The sequence below is a fragment of the Osmia lignaria genome, chromosome 5 (assembly GCF_051020975.1).
Source record: "Osmia lignaria lignaria isolate PbOS001 chromosome 5, iyOsmLign1, whole genome shotgun sequence".
Classification (NCBI taxonomy): Eukaryota; Metazoa; Arthropoda; class Insecta; order Hymenoptera; family Megachilidae; genus Osmia; species Osmia lignaria.
In genome coordinates, this window is record NC_135036.1 from 8,327,761 (window position 1) to 8,345,766 (window position 18,006).

An 18,006-nucleotide genomic window follows, 5' to 3' on the forward strand; every position below is an offset into this window, starting at 1 on the left:
GGTACTAAAAAACCTTCATCGATTCCTCTGGGAAGACGACGTCGATTCATAGGCAAAGATCGAGCCTTTAAAATACTTACACGATCCATTTTCTCTACGCGAGGAAGACTTTACAGGAATGTAAAGGAATTGCACTGTTCCCTGGAAAATAAGTAACTCGCCTGTAATTAGACGAGCTACAGGACGTCGAATCTGTTCGATAAAACAGTATCGAGGGAAAAGAACAGTTCTAATTTCGACGATCAGGAACACCGTATTACGAACGAGGAGGTCAGAGACTCTTTTAGCCTCCAGTCTTGATCAAACTATCCTCAATTATATTTATCTCTTTCTCTAAGAAACCTTTGGACCACATCGATGTCTCGACATCGAATTTCGATTGATATCGTTGGCATTTTATCGTTTGGCTCGAAGTTTACGAGGGAAAAATAGGAGATCTAAGAGTTCTGCATTTGAAGCAAAGCTTGTAGACGTTGTAGTTCCTTCAGCAACTCGCGATTCGTGTCCTCGAGGGCGGTTAGTCGGTCCCTGTACGAGGAATTCTCGTTGGTCAACATGGTAACCCTTCTTTCTAGGCCGTCCATGTATTCCTTCTTCTTCCGTCGCGATTCCTGCGCTGATATCTGTAACAAGAATCGAACGATCGTGCGTCGAATTTCGTGCTGTCCTCGAGTATATTATCGATCGACCCGATACCCTTATCGAGTCCCTCGGGGTTGATAATTAAAATATCTCAATTAGGGATTCGAAAACAAAAATATCCACCTTGTTCTTGATTTTCCTGCGAACCTTCTTCAGAGACTTCTCTTCCTGTTTGGTTAACGGCAATTTCGTAGGTACTGGATAACCTTCCGCGATCAACGTCCTCTTTTCTTCCTCGGTCAACGTTAGGACTCCGGTAGATCCTTTCTATAAAATCAATTGCATCCGATGTTACGTGCATAATTCAATGATCCCGCGAAACTAGCGTCATCTTCTTTCGTTTATGCTCACCGGCTGACAGGAAATCAAGGGTGTGTGTATGGGCTGTCTGGTTGTGTGTGTACCGTTCGTCACGTACAGCCTGGGCGTGAGCAAACCCCTGAGATTCTGTGCGTGCGCGGAGCTCTGAGAGTCGCGTCGTTCCGGCGAGCAGGAAGCGGAAGCGGTGCCCTCGCTGTCGGAGCTTGCACTGCTGGGCGGTGTTGGCGGTAGACCTTGTCTGGAAGCGTGCAAATTCCCTGGCTTTTCGTCGCAGCTCGCTTCGTTGTACTCTTCCACTTCCATGCTCTTTAAAAATAGAAATTTTCATGTTTGGTAATAAAATTATCAGATATCCTCAATAAGACCACCTAAGTGTGCTAATGGATTAATTACTTTTCTACCGTGCAATCGAGATAAGTCGAAGTACCATAAACAGAAATCTACCTGATAATATTCCTCGTCATCTTCTTCGCTGTCGCTGGTCTGTGCCAGCTGGTTTTTGGAAAAATGTAGACTTTGAGGGAACATCATTGTTATCGTGCCTTTGTCCTCGACTATCGTCGTTTGACAAGATTCCGATGGACTATTGGGTGCGCTGATCGGTTCTCCTTTGATCTCGGTGCACTCCATCTCTTCAGGTACTAGACTGTTGCTTCTCTTTAGAATAATTGTTGAGGTAGACGAGGACGACGTCGAGGACGAGAGTTCACCGCGTCCCGATGCGGTGTTCATCGATATTGCCGGGAAACACTCCTCCTCCATGTCTAAGAAAGAAAGATTCTTTTCGATTCATTTCTAAAAATAAATGCTGTTGATGGATTGCGTCGATGGAAAGAATCCTTGAGAGGCACGGTACTTGTAACACTAAGGACAGTAATCAGATCCAATCATTATACGCTTCTGATATATCACGGCGATCGAAACGGTGTCGTCTTAAGCAGTTAATGGATCCATATCTATAAATCAAACCAGCGACATATTCCGTCTGCATTTCTCTCAGATCATCGCTATTATCGACCGTCCGCCTATCTTGTAATATCATACTTTCCTTATTAGAGATTCTGCGAAGCTGTAACCTTTCAAGGATCCGACTTCATCGTGCATCACCATCATTCTATCATAGTCAGAGTAGTCGTATTTCAAAGTTCACCTAAGGTACATCGAGAACAAGAATCCTTATTGAAAATTATTTCGCTTACCGTCGATTCTGCTACGAATGTCCAACGATTTATGGTGATCCAAATTGCTCGAATCGATAGAGGAAGTGGTACTCGAGAGGGACGCGCCAACCCTATCGGCTGACGATCCGGAGTTAGGGGTGTGAGGGTTGGCACCGGGTGTCGCGGGGCTTGGCGGAGGGCTGGAAGCCAACAGGCTGTAATTGTGTTCCGATTTAATCGGTCGTGGACCTCCGAGGGCGGCGTCCGTCATCAAACGGTCCCTCAACACCACTCCTAGAGAGGACTTGTCTCTTACGCTCAATCCATTACCCCATTCTTCTTCCTTGGCCACCAGTAAAATGTCCTGACCGAGGCCCTATAAAAAAAAAGGAAAACCAATATTCACTGTTCATTTTATAAAATATTCTTTCATTTTTTTCAGATTGGTATCCACATTTTTAGGGTACCATATTTTACTGCCAAGAATAAGCAACCACCCCATAGAAACCACGACACCGTGCTCTCCCGTTTGCCGTTAGAAAGGTTTCTTCTCGTTCACGCTCTCTTGGTTGCTAGGCATAGGTAATAGGCATAGGTATATTCACAAATAGAGGCACATGGGCATAAATAGGCATAAACAGACGAACAGCGCTAATCAATGGACAGGGGAATAACGTTCGAGGTTGTCAATGGCTACCAGTTGTCTCGAGCGAAGGTGTCAAGGACCCTGAGCGTCTAAAACTGTACGCGTACGTATCCCGAAGCGGTCACGGCTCTGACTCGAGGAGAAGGGCGCTCGTCGAGCGGTCAAGTTGAAGGTCGTGCTGGCAGCGCGCGACTCGCGACGACAGCTCGCCCTTCTTCCAGCAGAGCCAATGATCCTTCTCGCCCTTCCCGCACGACACCCTTTAAGCCCGAGCAATGCGGAACTCGAGGACTCAAGGTCGAGGTACCAGATTCTTCCTTCCTTATGATCCCTGATTTTCGTCCAGCTCGATCTTTATCACTTTCGTTAAATTTTCTTCAATTTTATTTTGAAAATGACATTTAGGCTTATTTAGAGAGATACAAGGTTCTTTTAATGGTATCTCCATTTTTATTGTTATTAGTCTATAATAAATCATCTTTGGAACTTTGAACCGTTCAAAGTCCATTTCAAGTATTTTCTTTTTAAAGGATTATGTAGATGATTAAGTAATGTGGAATTTGCAACAAAGGTCAAGGAAAAAGTCTTCTTTTTCTTCTTCTTTGATGAAAGAGCAAACCATCTTTCATCTTTGAAATCTAAGAACGCCTTTAATCATCTGTCCTATTTAAGTTAATGTTACTGAAACGTGTTGAGAACCTCTGCTACGTATTACATCAACGAGGTCGATAAATCCCAACTAACGATATGCCTCCGGACTAGAAAGTATTCTTTTTTTTTTTCTTTTTCAAATACAATCCTGACTTTGCTACCAGAACTCTATACAATCATCCAGTCCGTATCTTCATCAGCTATTTCAGTCGCGTCGCGTCGCATTTCGTTCTTTCCCCTCCTCGTTATGGCTCGTCTCTCTAACGGAGAGAACAAAGCCAGTGATTTTCCAGAGGCAACACGATTATTCTGCCCTAGACAATTAGCAACCAACAACCTGAGACTACTGTTTCAAGCGTCGCGACAATTTTTCCCTCCCTTTGTTCCTCGAGTACGAACGGTTTTATTCAAAAAGACAAAAGGACGGTAAGGAAGAAAGAGAATCGTTTGTTTGAACAATTCAACGAACCGAGTCATACATTTTAACAGATTCCTGTTGCAAGGATCTAAGCTCCAGATCCTAGAGTTAAGTTATATAGAAATCTTGCTGTATGATGGATGTGAAATCATATAAATAACAAGGCAAACGAAGAAAATATGTTTGTCAGTTTTGAAAAATAAGAAAATGACTAGGGTACAACCGGTTGCAAAGCGTTCAACGACTGGATCCGCAGGATCTGTTGCGCTTCAGCAATGCGGAACTCGAATCCAAGGTCGCGACATGGCTCTTCCTTTTTCTCCCTATCTTCTTATTCGCCTTTCCATCCCTCTGCCTTTCCGTTATGCTTCAGTCGCAGCATCGCCACTTATCTAACGCCTTCCACGTCTCGTTTCCGGCGGAAGCCAGCCGGTAACGGGTCATTTTCCTCTTCGTCCTGCGATATAAGGGCGCTTCCACTCGCTAAGGAATTTCCATATTCTCTTTCGATAGGATATCGATATAATTCCAACGCTACATTTTCTGAATAGCTGTTGTGTAAGTTGATGGAAATGCGATGGCGCACGTCTCGAGAAAGTAATTGTTGGTTCGATTGCGATTTCACCATCGATATTAATTTGCCGAGGAGTCATAGGGGAAGGATCGACAGTATCGTGGCTCAGCAATTTTCTCCGACAGTTATTTCGCTTGTTCAGCCGGTTCATGTCAGTGCCTTCGCGAAATCCTAGCAATCTATGGTTACTAACCGACAATTTCCGGTTCGACGTTGCGACAAACCATTTTTCTTTCGCGGTTTAATCCTTTCTTCAATCGTTCTCGCCTAGGTTGCACAAACTTCTTTACTATTACGAGAGAATCGAATAAAAATGTTAGCTTCATCGTCGATTAGACGATTTTTCATTCGATCAAACACGTAAACGGTACTCGAGTTCATTGAGAGAACATTAATTATCGGAAAGAAAAGGTTGAGATCTAAGATAGCTTTTCTCTGTTAATTACGTAAGGGAATCACAGTTACGAAGATTCTTTCTTCCTCTTCGAAGCGTGGAATCCTTCGACGCCGTTGAAAATAAAAATAAAACGCGTCCAAAGTTTCCGTAACCTGTGAATTCTGTAGAAATCACCGAATATTGGAAAACAGGAAAACATTTCAGCTGTTATGCCGAGAATTTAGCCTGACTGACCTTACAGCCAGTTCGCCATTAAACTTGAATGCGTCGAGCGTGTAGAGAAATCGAGTCACGGCCATTGAACAAAATTAACCCTTCTGGCATAGAAGAAATCGAGCTGAAATATAAGTAAAACAATATTTTCTAATGCTGGGAATTTTCTGATTCATCGCTATGTTGAACTTCCTTTTTAGACTCGTGAAATTTATGATCGTAAATCCATTCGCAGGCGAGAGATTATGCAGTCTGATACGATAAAGCGATTTGTTATTAAACGATTACGAGACTGATTGTTGAACCTGACTAATGTTCGTTCATTACCGGGAGAAAAACACTGGTCGTTCGAAGGAAAACACATTGCGCGAGGCTACACGATCAAGCGTTCCTTCGTTACATAAATTCTTCATCTTCTTTCGCCTCTCGACAAACGGGAATTCCAATGTCTAAGATTTATAAGTTCATTAATTCAATTTTCAAATTCAAAATTACCAAATTCTTAGAATTTACTCCAGAGCATCGAAAACCTTGAAATTTCCAAAATTTTTTCAATTCAAAATTACCAAATTCCCAGAATTTACCTTCGAGCATCGAGAATCCTAAAATAACCAAAATTTTTGGATTTAAGAAGTGAAAACGTTCTCCAGTTCTCAGAACGTAAAATCATAACTATTCCCAAAACAGGATTCAGTTGAAAAATTTTCCACTGGACTGCCATAAGATTCCTACGGGCAATAATACAGATAGCCAGCAAGCCATGTCTATGGGATTCTAGCTGGCAGAAGTCACTTTTACCAGCGTGTACCAGCCTCGATGAAGTCACGAAAAAAGGTGAACGTCCTCGAGTCCCATCGAAACCGTCCCGTCACTAATCCCCTCTACATTAAACGGGCTCTTCTACGATCTACGAAGACGAAGAGGAGGACAGATCTTTACCGACACGGTTATACGACTCGTTTCAAAACCTGATCCCTTCCTAAACAGGTACTCCTCCGGCTGACAAGTGTCTCAGGAAAGTCGAGAAACTCTTGGAAATCTTGTAACGACCAGAAATAAGGGAAAATAGATAGAGAGAATATCCGGCCTGGTTGTGCTTGAAATACCGGAAGTACGCTTCATCATGGTGCCTCGATGCTTGTTTACGCTAACGTCTCGCGTTTTTAGTTCAAAGAACTCGACGGACTTGGAATCCTACGACTTTTTACTGCTATTTTCTAGCGTTTGTTTATGTTACTTGGAATTTTTGCCGAGGATTAATGGGGGTGTTGCTTTGGTTTATAGACTTGGCAAGTATCATGAATTTGATAGCTTCAATTTGTGTTTATTAACACAAATTTTCATTTATAATCATTAATTCCTGCTTCGAGAAACTACTCCCATTGAGGAAGAAAATATTTATACCTAAGGGTCCTGTTCCCAGGGCAAGTTAACGTTTTTCTACGAAAAGATTCTAAAGGGCAGGTAGCTAGATGTCCAAAAAGAATCCTAGTCGACTTAAGGAACAGGTCGATCGCTCCAGCTCGTTTCACTTGCTCGCCCTCTGGAATTCTTCGTCGAGTTCTCACGTATATACAGGGTGTCTCAACAAGGTTCTATACATGCCCTGAAAATCGTAGATTCTTGAAATCGAAAGAAATTAAAATTGTCCTTCATCATTTTACAATCAACGAACCTGTTAGAGACTAGTTAGAGATTTGTTATTTGAAATTTTAGAAATTATTCGGGTCTAAAGGTTTGTTTAACAAAGACAAATGGTGTCGAAAGATTTTGAAATATTCTCTGTTTATCTTTTTATTCGGTAATAATAGATTTCGTTCTCATTTTCTCGTTTCCAGCTGTCGAGCACGGTAACGATCGTTTTCGTCTACTATCGCGTTCTATTTTCACGTTTTCAGCCGACTGAATTTATTCCATAGAACGAAACATTGTTTCGTGCCGGTTATATCGGAGGAAACACGACACGGTTTTATAAATGTGCTTCTCTGTGAACGGATTATTAGAATACCATCAACTTCCGTTCACGTGAACATTGTTGATCCAACTGATAGTAACAGACAGTTCTCGAACAGTTCCTTTCATTAATTATTCGGTAACAATAAAATATGTATTTATAAAAATATTCCTCGAAGCTAAAATTGTAAATAACTAACTGGTTGTGTGATCGATAACGGATATTTTCAAGATACTCTTCGGCTAAAATTCAATTGAGCATGATAAACACGACGCAGGTGGTTTTCGATTAATTGAAACATTTCGCATCTAATGATAATGACTATTATCCAAACACACGTGTCTCACAAAACGGACCACGTGCACGATAAAACGAGGCAATACCTCGAATGTATTATTCTTGGTATTGAAAAACACGAAACGGAGTTAATATTAGAAAGCAAAGTAATTTAAAAATGTTTTTATCGAAGAGTATACAATTAGGCAGGCACAGTATCAATGATTAAAAAGTGTATCTTGAAATTCTGCTTATCTACACTACGATATCGTTCGTTTTTTCAATAATACAGAACACCTTGAAACACACTATTAAATCGATCTAGGAACAATACTACGTGTTTCGGTACGAATTCAGGTATTATTATAAAGCACTCGTAACACATCGCGATAACGTACACGTTCGCGCAATTGCTTATCATCGTTGAATTGATAAAAATCATAATTCTCGGAATAATGATATCAAGCAACAAGGTTCGACCCTTAAGCGTTAATCGAGCGGATCTTACGTAATACACCAAGAATCTATGCATTTCGTTGCAAATACATTGCTGGCTGTCAACGCGATAATAATGTCATAAAAAGGAAAAAAGAATCAAGGGTAGTTATTTATGTTCGAACACGACACAGGTGATAAGTATAAACTACACATTGTAAAAATTATCTGGAAACGCATTCCGTGTCTGCCGTTCCGTAGATAACGGGTAATGAATTTTAAAAAGTTATTTCGCACAACGCGCGCGAACTGAATAATGATTGTACCTAGAGTAATAAGCGTTTCTATCATCGCGATGCAATTATAATTTAGTCTATGAAAACTTTCCGACGCCATCGGCTGAAAAGTTATCTCGCGACCGCTTAAACTTCACCTCGTGATTTCTAATCCGTCGATCCGAAACGATCGATCAAAAAATGCTCGAAATTGCAAACGTCCCCATGTGTCAACGACGACGGAAAGGCCAACAGGCTTGAGTAAGAATTAATCGAAAGGAAAATGGAAAAGCGAGCTGGCTCGATGTAAAGCCACGGCCGATAAGTCTGTTATCAACGAGCATGTGAATACGTATACAATACACCGACGTGTAATTTTACAGTGGACCTACATACTTTATCTTGGTTGTATACCTGCACCATTCATTGCTCGTTTCTTCTTCTTTTTTGCACGATAAACACGCCCCTGTTTGGAACAAACACACGGTCGAAACTGTTCTATTTTATCAACACGATAGTAATTAGAGATGATGTTAAAAAGTTGTTGAAAAAATATCCATCTTCTTTGATTACATCACTCGTGTATCTTTAATTACAGATTGGAGAAATAGTTGAGTCATCCTCTGTGTATTTGGTGTTAAAGTATCGAGTTATAAAAATTTTCAGCTGTACAATTTCGGTGGCTGGCTATATTTGATTATATCACTTGTGTCTCTTTGATTAGGGAAATCAAAGGTTGTGGATATTTCATAGAATCGTGTGTACGTCCGGCTTGAAACTAGTCTAAAAATATCAGCGGTGAGATTCCATGACACTGTAGTTATTCTTAAATTCGTAGTATGATGTAATTTATTTCCTTTTTTCCTCGTCAGATTAGCCGGTGTTCTCGCAAAAACAGCAAGACGTTTATGCAAATTATCATACTGGACGTGATTTCACCGCGATTAATGCCTATCGACGTGATTTTCGATCAAGCTTTTCAACATTCAAACACTTTGATCATTGACTGCAAGAATGTATTTAATGAAAGTACGGTAGATGATAATTAATGATATCGTTTTCATGTGTTTATGAACTTCTTTTTAATTATGATTAGATAACTTATTTTCAATGAATTTTTTTTTTATGAAAGAAGTGATTGATAACGAAAGTAAGGAAGATTTGTGAAATTCTGGCAAGAAGAGGATTCATCCTCTGAAAAGAATCGTAATAATTCAGAGAAGCAAGAAATCTCACGGTCCCTTGTACCATCCGTTAAAGGGAAATTAACACCGACCAGCTAGTAATTTACCATGGTAATTTCGCGTCAAAGTGAAAAGCGAGAAAGTAGAGTTTATCATTCAGCTCTTTCAACGAAACTTTCGATTCGCTCCGTAAACGTTTAAAAGGATCGCGTAATTGGATGCAACAATTAATTGCAGACGATGTTTACGTAGAAAGGAAAAAAAAAGAATTGTATATTTTTAAAAGTTGTAAAATTTGAAACCACCCTTGTAAGTAATTCAGTGAAAGTTGGTCTACGACCGTAGATTGCTTTATCTACTTCCTCTGATAATGCTCGCACAATGGGTGATAAAAATAAAAAAAGAATATAACAGAGAGAAATGTTATGGACGTCGGAAACGAAGGGACGTTATTCAATCAAACGCCACCCACGCGTTTCAGAAAAAGCCTGGACAGATTGGACAATGGAATCTATCGTCATGCTTGAATATCTAGTTGAATAGAAATTGAACGAATTAAGTTTAAAATTTGGGGAATGATAAGACAGAAAATTACCGATTTTTGTAAATTTTGCAAACACCAAATGAAGAAAACTTTATAGTTGAGAATTTGAAATCATTTTTTAAAATTCAAAGTTATTGAATTTCCAATTTGCTGGATTCCTAAGAATTGCAATGTAATACATAATTTTACTAATTATTATATTTGCTGATTATTAGAGGAATGATACAGCTGCTTCGCTTACAAACTGGGAAGAATTGCGAACGTTTTGGCACGACAGTTTATCTGCATTGGCAGGCACAGTTATCTTGGCGTCCTTGCAAAAGCGTTCGCGACCAATTATCGCGTCGATAATAGCACCATTTTGCGAAGGAAGCATTTTTATCGATGTACAATAATAACAATGTGTTTGCAATGTGAAAAAACAAAGGATACCTAACAATACTTCGAGTCATCGAATTCGAAACGACTTGAAATTCTAAAATTTCAATTTTATCAAACCTCCTAATGGTACAAGTTTAAAATGGGTAAAGGTTGGAGTTGTTCCTTCAAGTTTTCCCGCTTTCCATGTTCACACGATTGAACGTGTCGCGAGTACACGTGAGTTCGACTTTCTTGATAGAGGAAAAGTGGATTTCGCGACATCCGTAGATCCTAGAAGAAGGTATTCGACATTAAAGGCCACGGTACGGTGAACTCCTCGCGAACAACCTTCATCCTTTCCAATTTGTTCGTACGTGTTGTACTGATGCGTGACAGAGACCACGGAAGCGAGACCAACGTAAGAAACATACCCGTGTGTGCGAAATAACAACCGGTGAATGAATGCTGGTAGCGAGATCTTCTATTGCCATAGCGTATCGTTCAGGATGAGATTGTATTGGAAACTTTGAATGTGTTCGAAAGGATTTCAGCTGGAGAAATTGAAGGGAATTTAAGTGAGCCGTTATGTCTTAGAACATAGAAGGATAATTTAATGCTTCTAAGACGTGAGAAATGAATTTTACAGAGCTGAAGGAATTTGAAATTTTATAATTCAATGGATGGACGATGAAAAAATGTTGCAAATAAAAATTTTCAAATTCGTAGGGTTTCAATATTCAAATACTGAATTACTAAAATTTTTGGTAACTTAAAATTATGAAATTCAGAAACTTTTTATTTCTAGAACTCTGCAACTCAAAATTACCGAGTTCTTAAAGCATGCAAATGAATTATAGGAAATAAATTAGAAGCGAATTGATGAAGGAAGAACTATTTCAGAAAATAAGCTAAAGATCAAGGCTGTTCTAAAAAGTGTATAATTGGTTTATGAATATGAATATTTAGATAAAACAAAACATGTTTGAAAACAAAACATGAATTATGTACGACTTGAATACTATACACGATACAAAAATAGAGGTTCGTTATAATTTCATTGATACGTCATCAGGAAGTATACAAATGATTGGTAATTTTATTACTTCGTAACTTTATTACTTTGCTGATTCGAAAATCAATTCCACTCCCACTGTCTGTTATCGCCTTATCTCACAATTTTTCCGTTTAGAAATAGCCATCCATTAATATCGATTGGAACAACGTTATCAATCAAGTCAGCCATTGAAGATCAACTATAAAAAAAAAAAAAAGGAAACTCGGTGTTACGGATTAGTAGCAAGATCATTCAGCAATTTCTCTCTCCGCGAAATTCATCTCGTTCATTTTCTCGAACATGGCGAACGAACAATTTTGTTGTCAGCATTGGTTCAATTCGCGTGGTACGAGTCCTTGGCGAGTCGTACCCTACTTTTGCTGCAATTTGGTACACACGATACACGTCCCACATCGTTTCAAATCGTTACAGACGTCGAGTGCACAACGATTTAAGCGTTAAAAATAGCGATGCCAGGAAACGAGACTGGTATGGAGAAAATGAAAGAAACGATACTTTGACCCCGTGCAAAACCGACAATTAACAAAACTGACAAATAATTCCGAGTAGAGATTGTTTAAATTTGTTGGTGATGAGTCACGTTTATGGCGAAACATTAGAAACCTATTGTAATTACCTTCGGAAAGGATAATTAACCCTGAACAGTCGAGAGGCTTCGCATTCTGACTATTAATGTTTATTTACACACTTTATTTTTTAATACCAATCAAGATTTCCAATCATGTACATCTTAAACTAAATACGGTTGTGTACGATTGATCATTTTAACATGATAAGCTATTGGATCGGGTATCAATTAATTTGAACAGTTTCATTAATGAAGTCTTATCGATTCTATTGCAGATTCGAGTTCGATGAGCTTACACTTTAAGGTCGCCTTAGTTTCTTCAAAGGGAGCCGTACGTTTTCATTAAACTGCGCTTGTTACTCGTTCCAGGAAGAATTCAACTAGCTAAATAGCACGAGTTTCTAAAAGAAACCTTTGCGGGACATAACCATGAACGATGGCGATAAATTAGCCACAGCTTTCAGCTTGGTTTCATCGTGTCTTTCATAGAGCAGTATGACGTGGACTTGCGAAGTATAAAAAGGAAGGCGACAATGACGAACAAAGCAGCATATGAAAACCGTTGACCTATGATAAAAAAAAAAAAAAAACGATAGAAAATTTAATCAAACGGAAAGGAACATGCGAGTTGAAAAATAAAAAGGAGGTTGAAACTATTCTCTATCTCCTTCTTTCTTCCAAAAGTAAACGATTTTCTCCGAGAAGCTTAAAAACAACCGTGCACGTTCAACCCAGACGTACTTTGTTAAAAATACCGTGAAAATATTTAGTTTGAAAACCCTGGAAATTCAAGGTAAAATAAGGAGCAAGATGGAGACCGTAAGACGGAAGGTAACATTTGATACTCATAAGAATGACCTTACTTGCTTAATCATAAATAATCTTATTAACTACTTCTTGGGATAAGTAAGTCTATACAGAGTATTGTTTTAATCTTTCTTCTTATACGTGTAGAATTTTTCGATCCAACATGGATTTTCGCAAGGGGGTAACGAACCCCCTCATAGACTTTTCCTACCAGCATCACCGTTAAGTTTAACGACTTTGCTGGCTGGAAAGTGCTTGCCTCTATAATACGCTCTAAGAGATGACGTAATTGAGTAAAAGGGGACTAACTCCCTCCCCCAAATATGACGTGCCATCGTTAGTCAGCAAGAGGCACAGATTGCCTTTCAGTTTCTATCACGAACAAACCGAGATTCGCGATGTTAGGCTTCGAAAAACTTGAGGCAAAGTTCAAAACGAAATTATTTATCTTTATTCTATCCACTCTGAAACTTACAAACTGACAATGTTTCGACTTGAAGACTACGATCGTAGAAAATAATATAACAGACGTAGAACGACTTTTATTTTAATTTTAAAAGATACATTTTGTTGAGCACACTTTAACCTTTCCAGATGAAAATATAGCGTTAATGACAATTTAACGATGGCACAGAATGATATGCCGGGTCGAAGATTTTGCACTTGGAAGGAACGAGATCGTGAAGGGAGGTTCGTTAAAGGGGACGACAGGTCAATTGATAAGGAAATTACGCGATGAATATTCGATAAAATAGAATTCCGTCGTGGCTCGCTAAATAGCAATTAGTAAACAATTATGCAACGATTGTGTTAAGAAAAGGGAAATATCAGTGGAAAAACGTAATCGCTGACTAATATAGATGTGGCGAAACTTTTATGAATCATACACGTTTGGTAGGTCTGGGTCGAGGGTTAATCTTCAAAAATACAGTGTTATAGACGATGCCTTCGATAGTGCACTTGTTCTATTTATTTAAAGAATACTCTCATGCCACGTGAGAGAAACGAGGTACATATATGACCGGTGTGTCTGGTGCAACTGTAAAAATGAACAGAGATTATACTCACCGGTTCACAGAGGTAAGACTCCCACAATTCCCTAAGGTCGCTGCTTCCCACGTCGTAGAATTCCATGATCCTAGGCTAGCTCGTTCGTTTTTAATGTTTTCGTTGCCAGTCGATGAATCGTGCTGTTTGCCCATGGGGGATGAAGAATACCAGAAGAGTATAGACACGATCACTCCTCCATTGTTTTTCAAGGATACCGGCAGACCAACCACCACCTTTTAAAAATAACGTGCTATTATTAGGAACGATGTTTAGTTTCTTGTTCTTGCTAAATATTAATCCCACTTAAAATCTTTTCTTTTAATTTGTGGTGCTGGTCACCGATGGTATCCGTACGAACAGCTATGTACTTAAAATACAAATTTGCTGTGTTATCTCAAAGTGGAAACTATTGAAGGTCTTTGACCGTACCTAATTACGAACAATTATGTATTGAAAATTTCCAAAGATAAGTTCCTTTTGTCGTGACAGAAAGAAACGCGATACGGGGAAATGGAAATGGACAATGCGAGCTGGTAGAATGCAAATCTTGCTCCGTTATGGGCGCGCACAGTTTGGCATTTAATACCGTCCTGTTGTTTCACGTTGCAACACGATGTACGACTGCATCGTGGCCGGTTGCATGCTGTAACGAGATCAATGGACCTGTCTCTATGGATTAAGCGAGCTGTTCTCGCGAGCGGAAGGAGAATCGAACGAGTTGCAAAGCGAATTAAAGTAGTATAAGCGTACGTTTGAAAAGAGGACGAGATTCGAAAAAAATTCATTTCCAATTAACGAAATGATAAAGTTAACGCGTTTTATTTTGAAAGAAAAATATATGGAACATTTTCAAATCAAAGCCTCAGGGTAAAAATATAAAGTCGTTTGAAAATATCATTATCGTTAATAAATTCATATTTCATTTCAATCTTAAATCAACACGCCGCGCATAAATCACTGACGCAAACGAAGTATTGTTCATCTTCCGAAAGGAGACGAATTTTTAGGTCGATAAAATGAAATTTTCGACAAGCTACGAAAAGGTCTCGTTACAGCTTAGCGGCTAATGTTTGCGCCCGCTGTTTGCACAGTTCCGATAATTATCAACAGCTGTGAGTATTAGCGAAATCTGTTATTCTTCCTGAAAACACGTCGACGAGTATACGTCTAGACGGGCTCAGACAGCAGGTTGTCACTTCGACTCTAATTTCTCCTTTTCATCCATTAAGTCCACCTCTTTCGTGGAAAATAATCGAACGCGACTTTCGCACAGAGCGACCTTTCGCTGAAGATTCCACGTGATCCTCGGTATCAATCAGAACCGGTATTACAAGGGAAATTCGAGTCAGAAAAATATACTTATCGAATACCAATTGTTCGTGCATGAAGTGTTTTATAAAACGAGCGAATTTTTAAATCAAGTCTTGACTTTTTGTCAAATTTTCAAATTTTTCAAATAAAATTGTAAGCCGAATAAGCTCTTCGTATCTTGCCTGCAAGATTAGGTTCGTAAAAATCTGGCCCTCCGAGTTAACTTCCGTCCTTGAGTCAGTGTTTACATTCAAACGAGTAAGCGATACTAAATCCACGACTGATCAAACATCAATAGAATACTTAGTTATTCGTCATCGATGATTGAGGATATACTGAGGAAAGCATACGAATCAAAAAGTAATGAAGTTAAATTAAAGAATTATATTCTGTTCAATATTTTAATGTACGTATTGTAGAAATTCAGGTGGTGCTAGTAGAGATAACATTTCAAAACCGTGTAACGTTTATCTATGTTAATTCAGTTCCGATCGTGTGAACCGGCCTTAAAACACGAAACAACGCTTTCGAACCGAATGTAACGCGTCTATCCGCCCGCATTTGGTTTCCACATAACGCAGCCGGTATTCTCATTAAAACTATCTTGGTATTAAAAGTCTACGTACACCATGATGACTCTGATATGGAAAAATATTTTCACGAAACTTCTGTTAAATTCGCGCGCTACGTTCAAATTTAAAATAATTTCAAAAAGAAACGCTAACGCGTTAATCTCCGGTCGGCAGCCCGCGGAGAGAGCGATAATTTAAATTTAAGTCTGTATTTTATACTATTTCCATTTTCTAAATTTTATATTACAGCATTGAATATGTTTTTTACAGGTAACTTCGATCGAAATACCGTTGGATCGCCTCGTAAGTCTGCATTACGATTGATCCAGCCTCTACCGCTCGAGGGTTAATCGAAAACATGATTACAAATGGACTGACGCGACACGCGACAAGTGGTTGCCCACCCTTATGTCATCATAGATAAATGAATTTCACAGAAGTACTATGGACGCGCATTGACGCGGTTCTTTTCTGCATTAATCATGAACAGGGACACCTCCCCGCCTGATAACACATCTATTCGATGCGATCGAAATGCACCAGATGGAACGGAGCACCGGCTCAATGTGACCGACTTGTTAAATGCACGCGCGTACACGTGCACTCGATTGCAGTACGCTATATACCGCGATAACGTTATATTCGAGAAAGAAGACAGCCCACGGCCTGTGCTCACCAATAAAAAATCCGTCAGACACGCGTTCTTGTCCGTACGAAAAAGAATCACCCAGTGGTAACGGGAAAAATTGCACAAATATCTTGAGCGTAACAGTAAGGCCACAGCACTGATCGAACGGAGCCCGCACTGTACCATACGACGCACTGTTAGCAACCGAGGCGCCAATGAACATGCAGGAAATCGGGACAGAGGGATCGATAGCCAACACCCGTGCACCTACGAACCGTATAGGGTAGGGCCACCAATAGGGAAGTTTTCGCGCTCACAGAAACAAGCTCTCCTCGAAAGCTCGTCAGCTTTGTCGGCTGACGATCTAACCTTCGATCGGTAAAGTGGGCTTCTCCGAGTAAATGCACGAAACGATACACGCACGTTCACGGCCTCCGCGTAAATGCAGAATGCACGGATCCGTTGCACGTGCTGCCCGCCGGAGCTTTCCTATTCCCGTTTGTTGACCAATCAGCGTAGACCACCTGTTACCAGCGCACTAACTTGCTGCGCATGGCGACGATGGACGGCTGCGCGCGCATCTTGCGCGGTAACTCAGTTCCATGATGGCTGCCGGTAGTTTGAAATCGCGTTCGCGCGTCTAGTCTTTTCGCGTCCGTCTCCGGGTAATGTCTGCTGTTACGAATATATTTCAATCGTAGATAAGCGTACTCGAACGCGGTGTCTATGAATAGTGAACGCTTATGTGCAGCAACTTGAGGAATACAGTGGATGATGGACTTGCATGGGATCTTTCCTGTGGATCGACAATGGACTTGTCCTGCGTTCTTCTACTTCAGCAATTACTGTAAGTAGACTCATTTTATTGATCTATCTTCATTATTTGTGCGTTGTAAGTACTTGGGTATGTGAATTGAACCTATTTAATATCAAACAACGACTAATGGAACATTGACCATGTGTCGAGATCTTGCCATAACATGTGTAAACTTAACTTGAGACTATTGGAATTCTACATTTTGAATTACTTTGGGACATTGCGTTAGCTTGATGCTGTTATAATTCTGTTTAATACGTAATTAATGCTTAAAATATTAGTTGAAAAAAGTTAGTTGTATCCTCGCTGGTATTAAATTCAACATGGCTGCCATACGTAGATCTTTTCAATGGCGGTATTATTCAAAACACTTAAATTTTCAGTTCTTGAAAATAGAACAAATAATTGCTGAAATATTTAAATCTATTTTTATATTTAACTTAGAATAGTAAAGAAAAAGATACTTTTTCCCCAGATACTGTTGTTTTTATTAATAAATCAATTACATACTTTGGGATTTATAATGCATGTTTAATAATACTAATAATAAATTTTTAACGCATGTGTATACAGTATTTCTATAGTTCAAAGTGAAATGAGCAATCAGAAAATAACAATGAATTACGTATAAAGCATAACTTCTAAAAAAATATATTTCATTTTAATATATTATATATTCTACATTTTAATTAATATACTATGCACATTAGTAATCTTATACGTAATAAAAAAAGAATAAGTATCGTTTTTATAAATCTTACTTAAATATTTTTAACTAATTTTAAAAGCTTATTTATTACTTGATAAATTAATAATTTATACGAGGGTTATATTTCATGAGCCTATTAAGTACAAAAATCATTCTTGATAAGTGCATTTGTTTTCATTGTTTAAACAGAGAAAATATATTTGAGATTTACTAGAATGACTAACACTAACTAAAATCAACATAGTTGTGTTCTATTGTTGGTAGAATATTTGATAAGTGTATACGAAGAAACTACGTTAAATTTATGATTCGTTTGTAAACACAGGAATCATTGAATTTAGATAAATGCATTTATTGGTTGTGGTACGATTTTATTCATTTTTTAAAACTTTTCTCTTTTCTATAACAAGGAAAACAAG

At 39.0% G+C, this 18,006-nt stretch overlaps 2 protein-coding genes across 5 annotated transcripts in view; one reads left to right on the forward strand and one right to left on the reverse strand.

Moving 5' to 3' along the window:
- Positions 1-437: 437 nt before the first annotated feature.
- Positions 438-16,514, reverse strand: CrebA (Cyclic-AMP response element binding protein A). 4 transcript variants are annotated; one of them, XM_034325267.2, is made up of 7 exons: positions 16,110-16,514; positions 13,569-13,783; positions 2,163-2,499; positions 1,408-1,727; positions 994-1,269; positions 766-909; positions 438-623 (listed from the first exon to the last, which is right to left on the reverse strand). In XM_034325267.2, exons 2-7 carry the CDS (start codon positions 13,632-13,634, stop codon positions 438-440), a joined length of 1,329 nt encoding a protein of 442 aa, XP_034181158.1. In that variant the 5' UTR covers positions 13,635-13,783; positions 16,110-16,514. The 4 variants fall into 4 exon arrangements, with proteins under 4 accessions (XP_034181158.1, XP_034181159.1, XP_076544413.1 ...); XM_034325268.2 differs by having other exon boundaries at positions 16,431-16,513; XM_076688298.1 differs by lacking the exon at positions 16,110-16,514 and adding an exon at positions 13,854-13,893.
- A 377-nt stretch (positions 16,515-16,891) lies between these two features.
- Positions 16,892-18,006, forward strand: part of CDase (neutral ceramidase) — a 74,737-nt gene continuing 73,622 nt past the window's right edge. Inside the window, exon 1 of the mRNA XM_076688297.1 lies at positions 16,892-16,908. The gene's annotated coding sequence lies outside the window, so the exon portion shown is untranslated. The remainder of the gene's footprint in view (positions 16,909-18,006) is intronic.

Excerpts from the sequence above, each read along its gene's own strand:
- CrebA (XM_034325267.2), bottom strand. The coding sequence starts at position 13,634 with ATGGAATTCTACGACGTGGGAAGCAGCGACCTTAGGGAATTGTGGGAG. Across the intron at positions 2,500-13,568 it reads AGTCTTACCTCTGTGAACCG|GGCCTCGGTCAGGACATTTT; the intron begins GTGAGTATAATC and ends TTTTTTTTATAG. Across the intron at positions 910-993 it reads CCTTGATTTCCTGTCAGCCG|AAAGGATCTACCGGAGTCCT; the intron begins GTGAGCATAAAC and ends TTGATTTTATAG.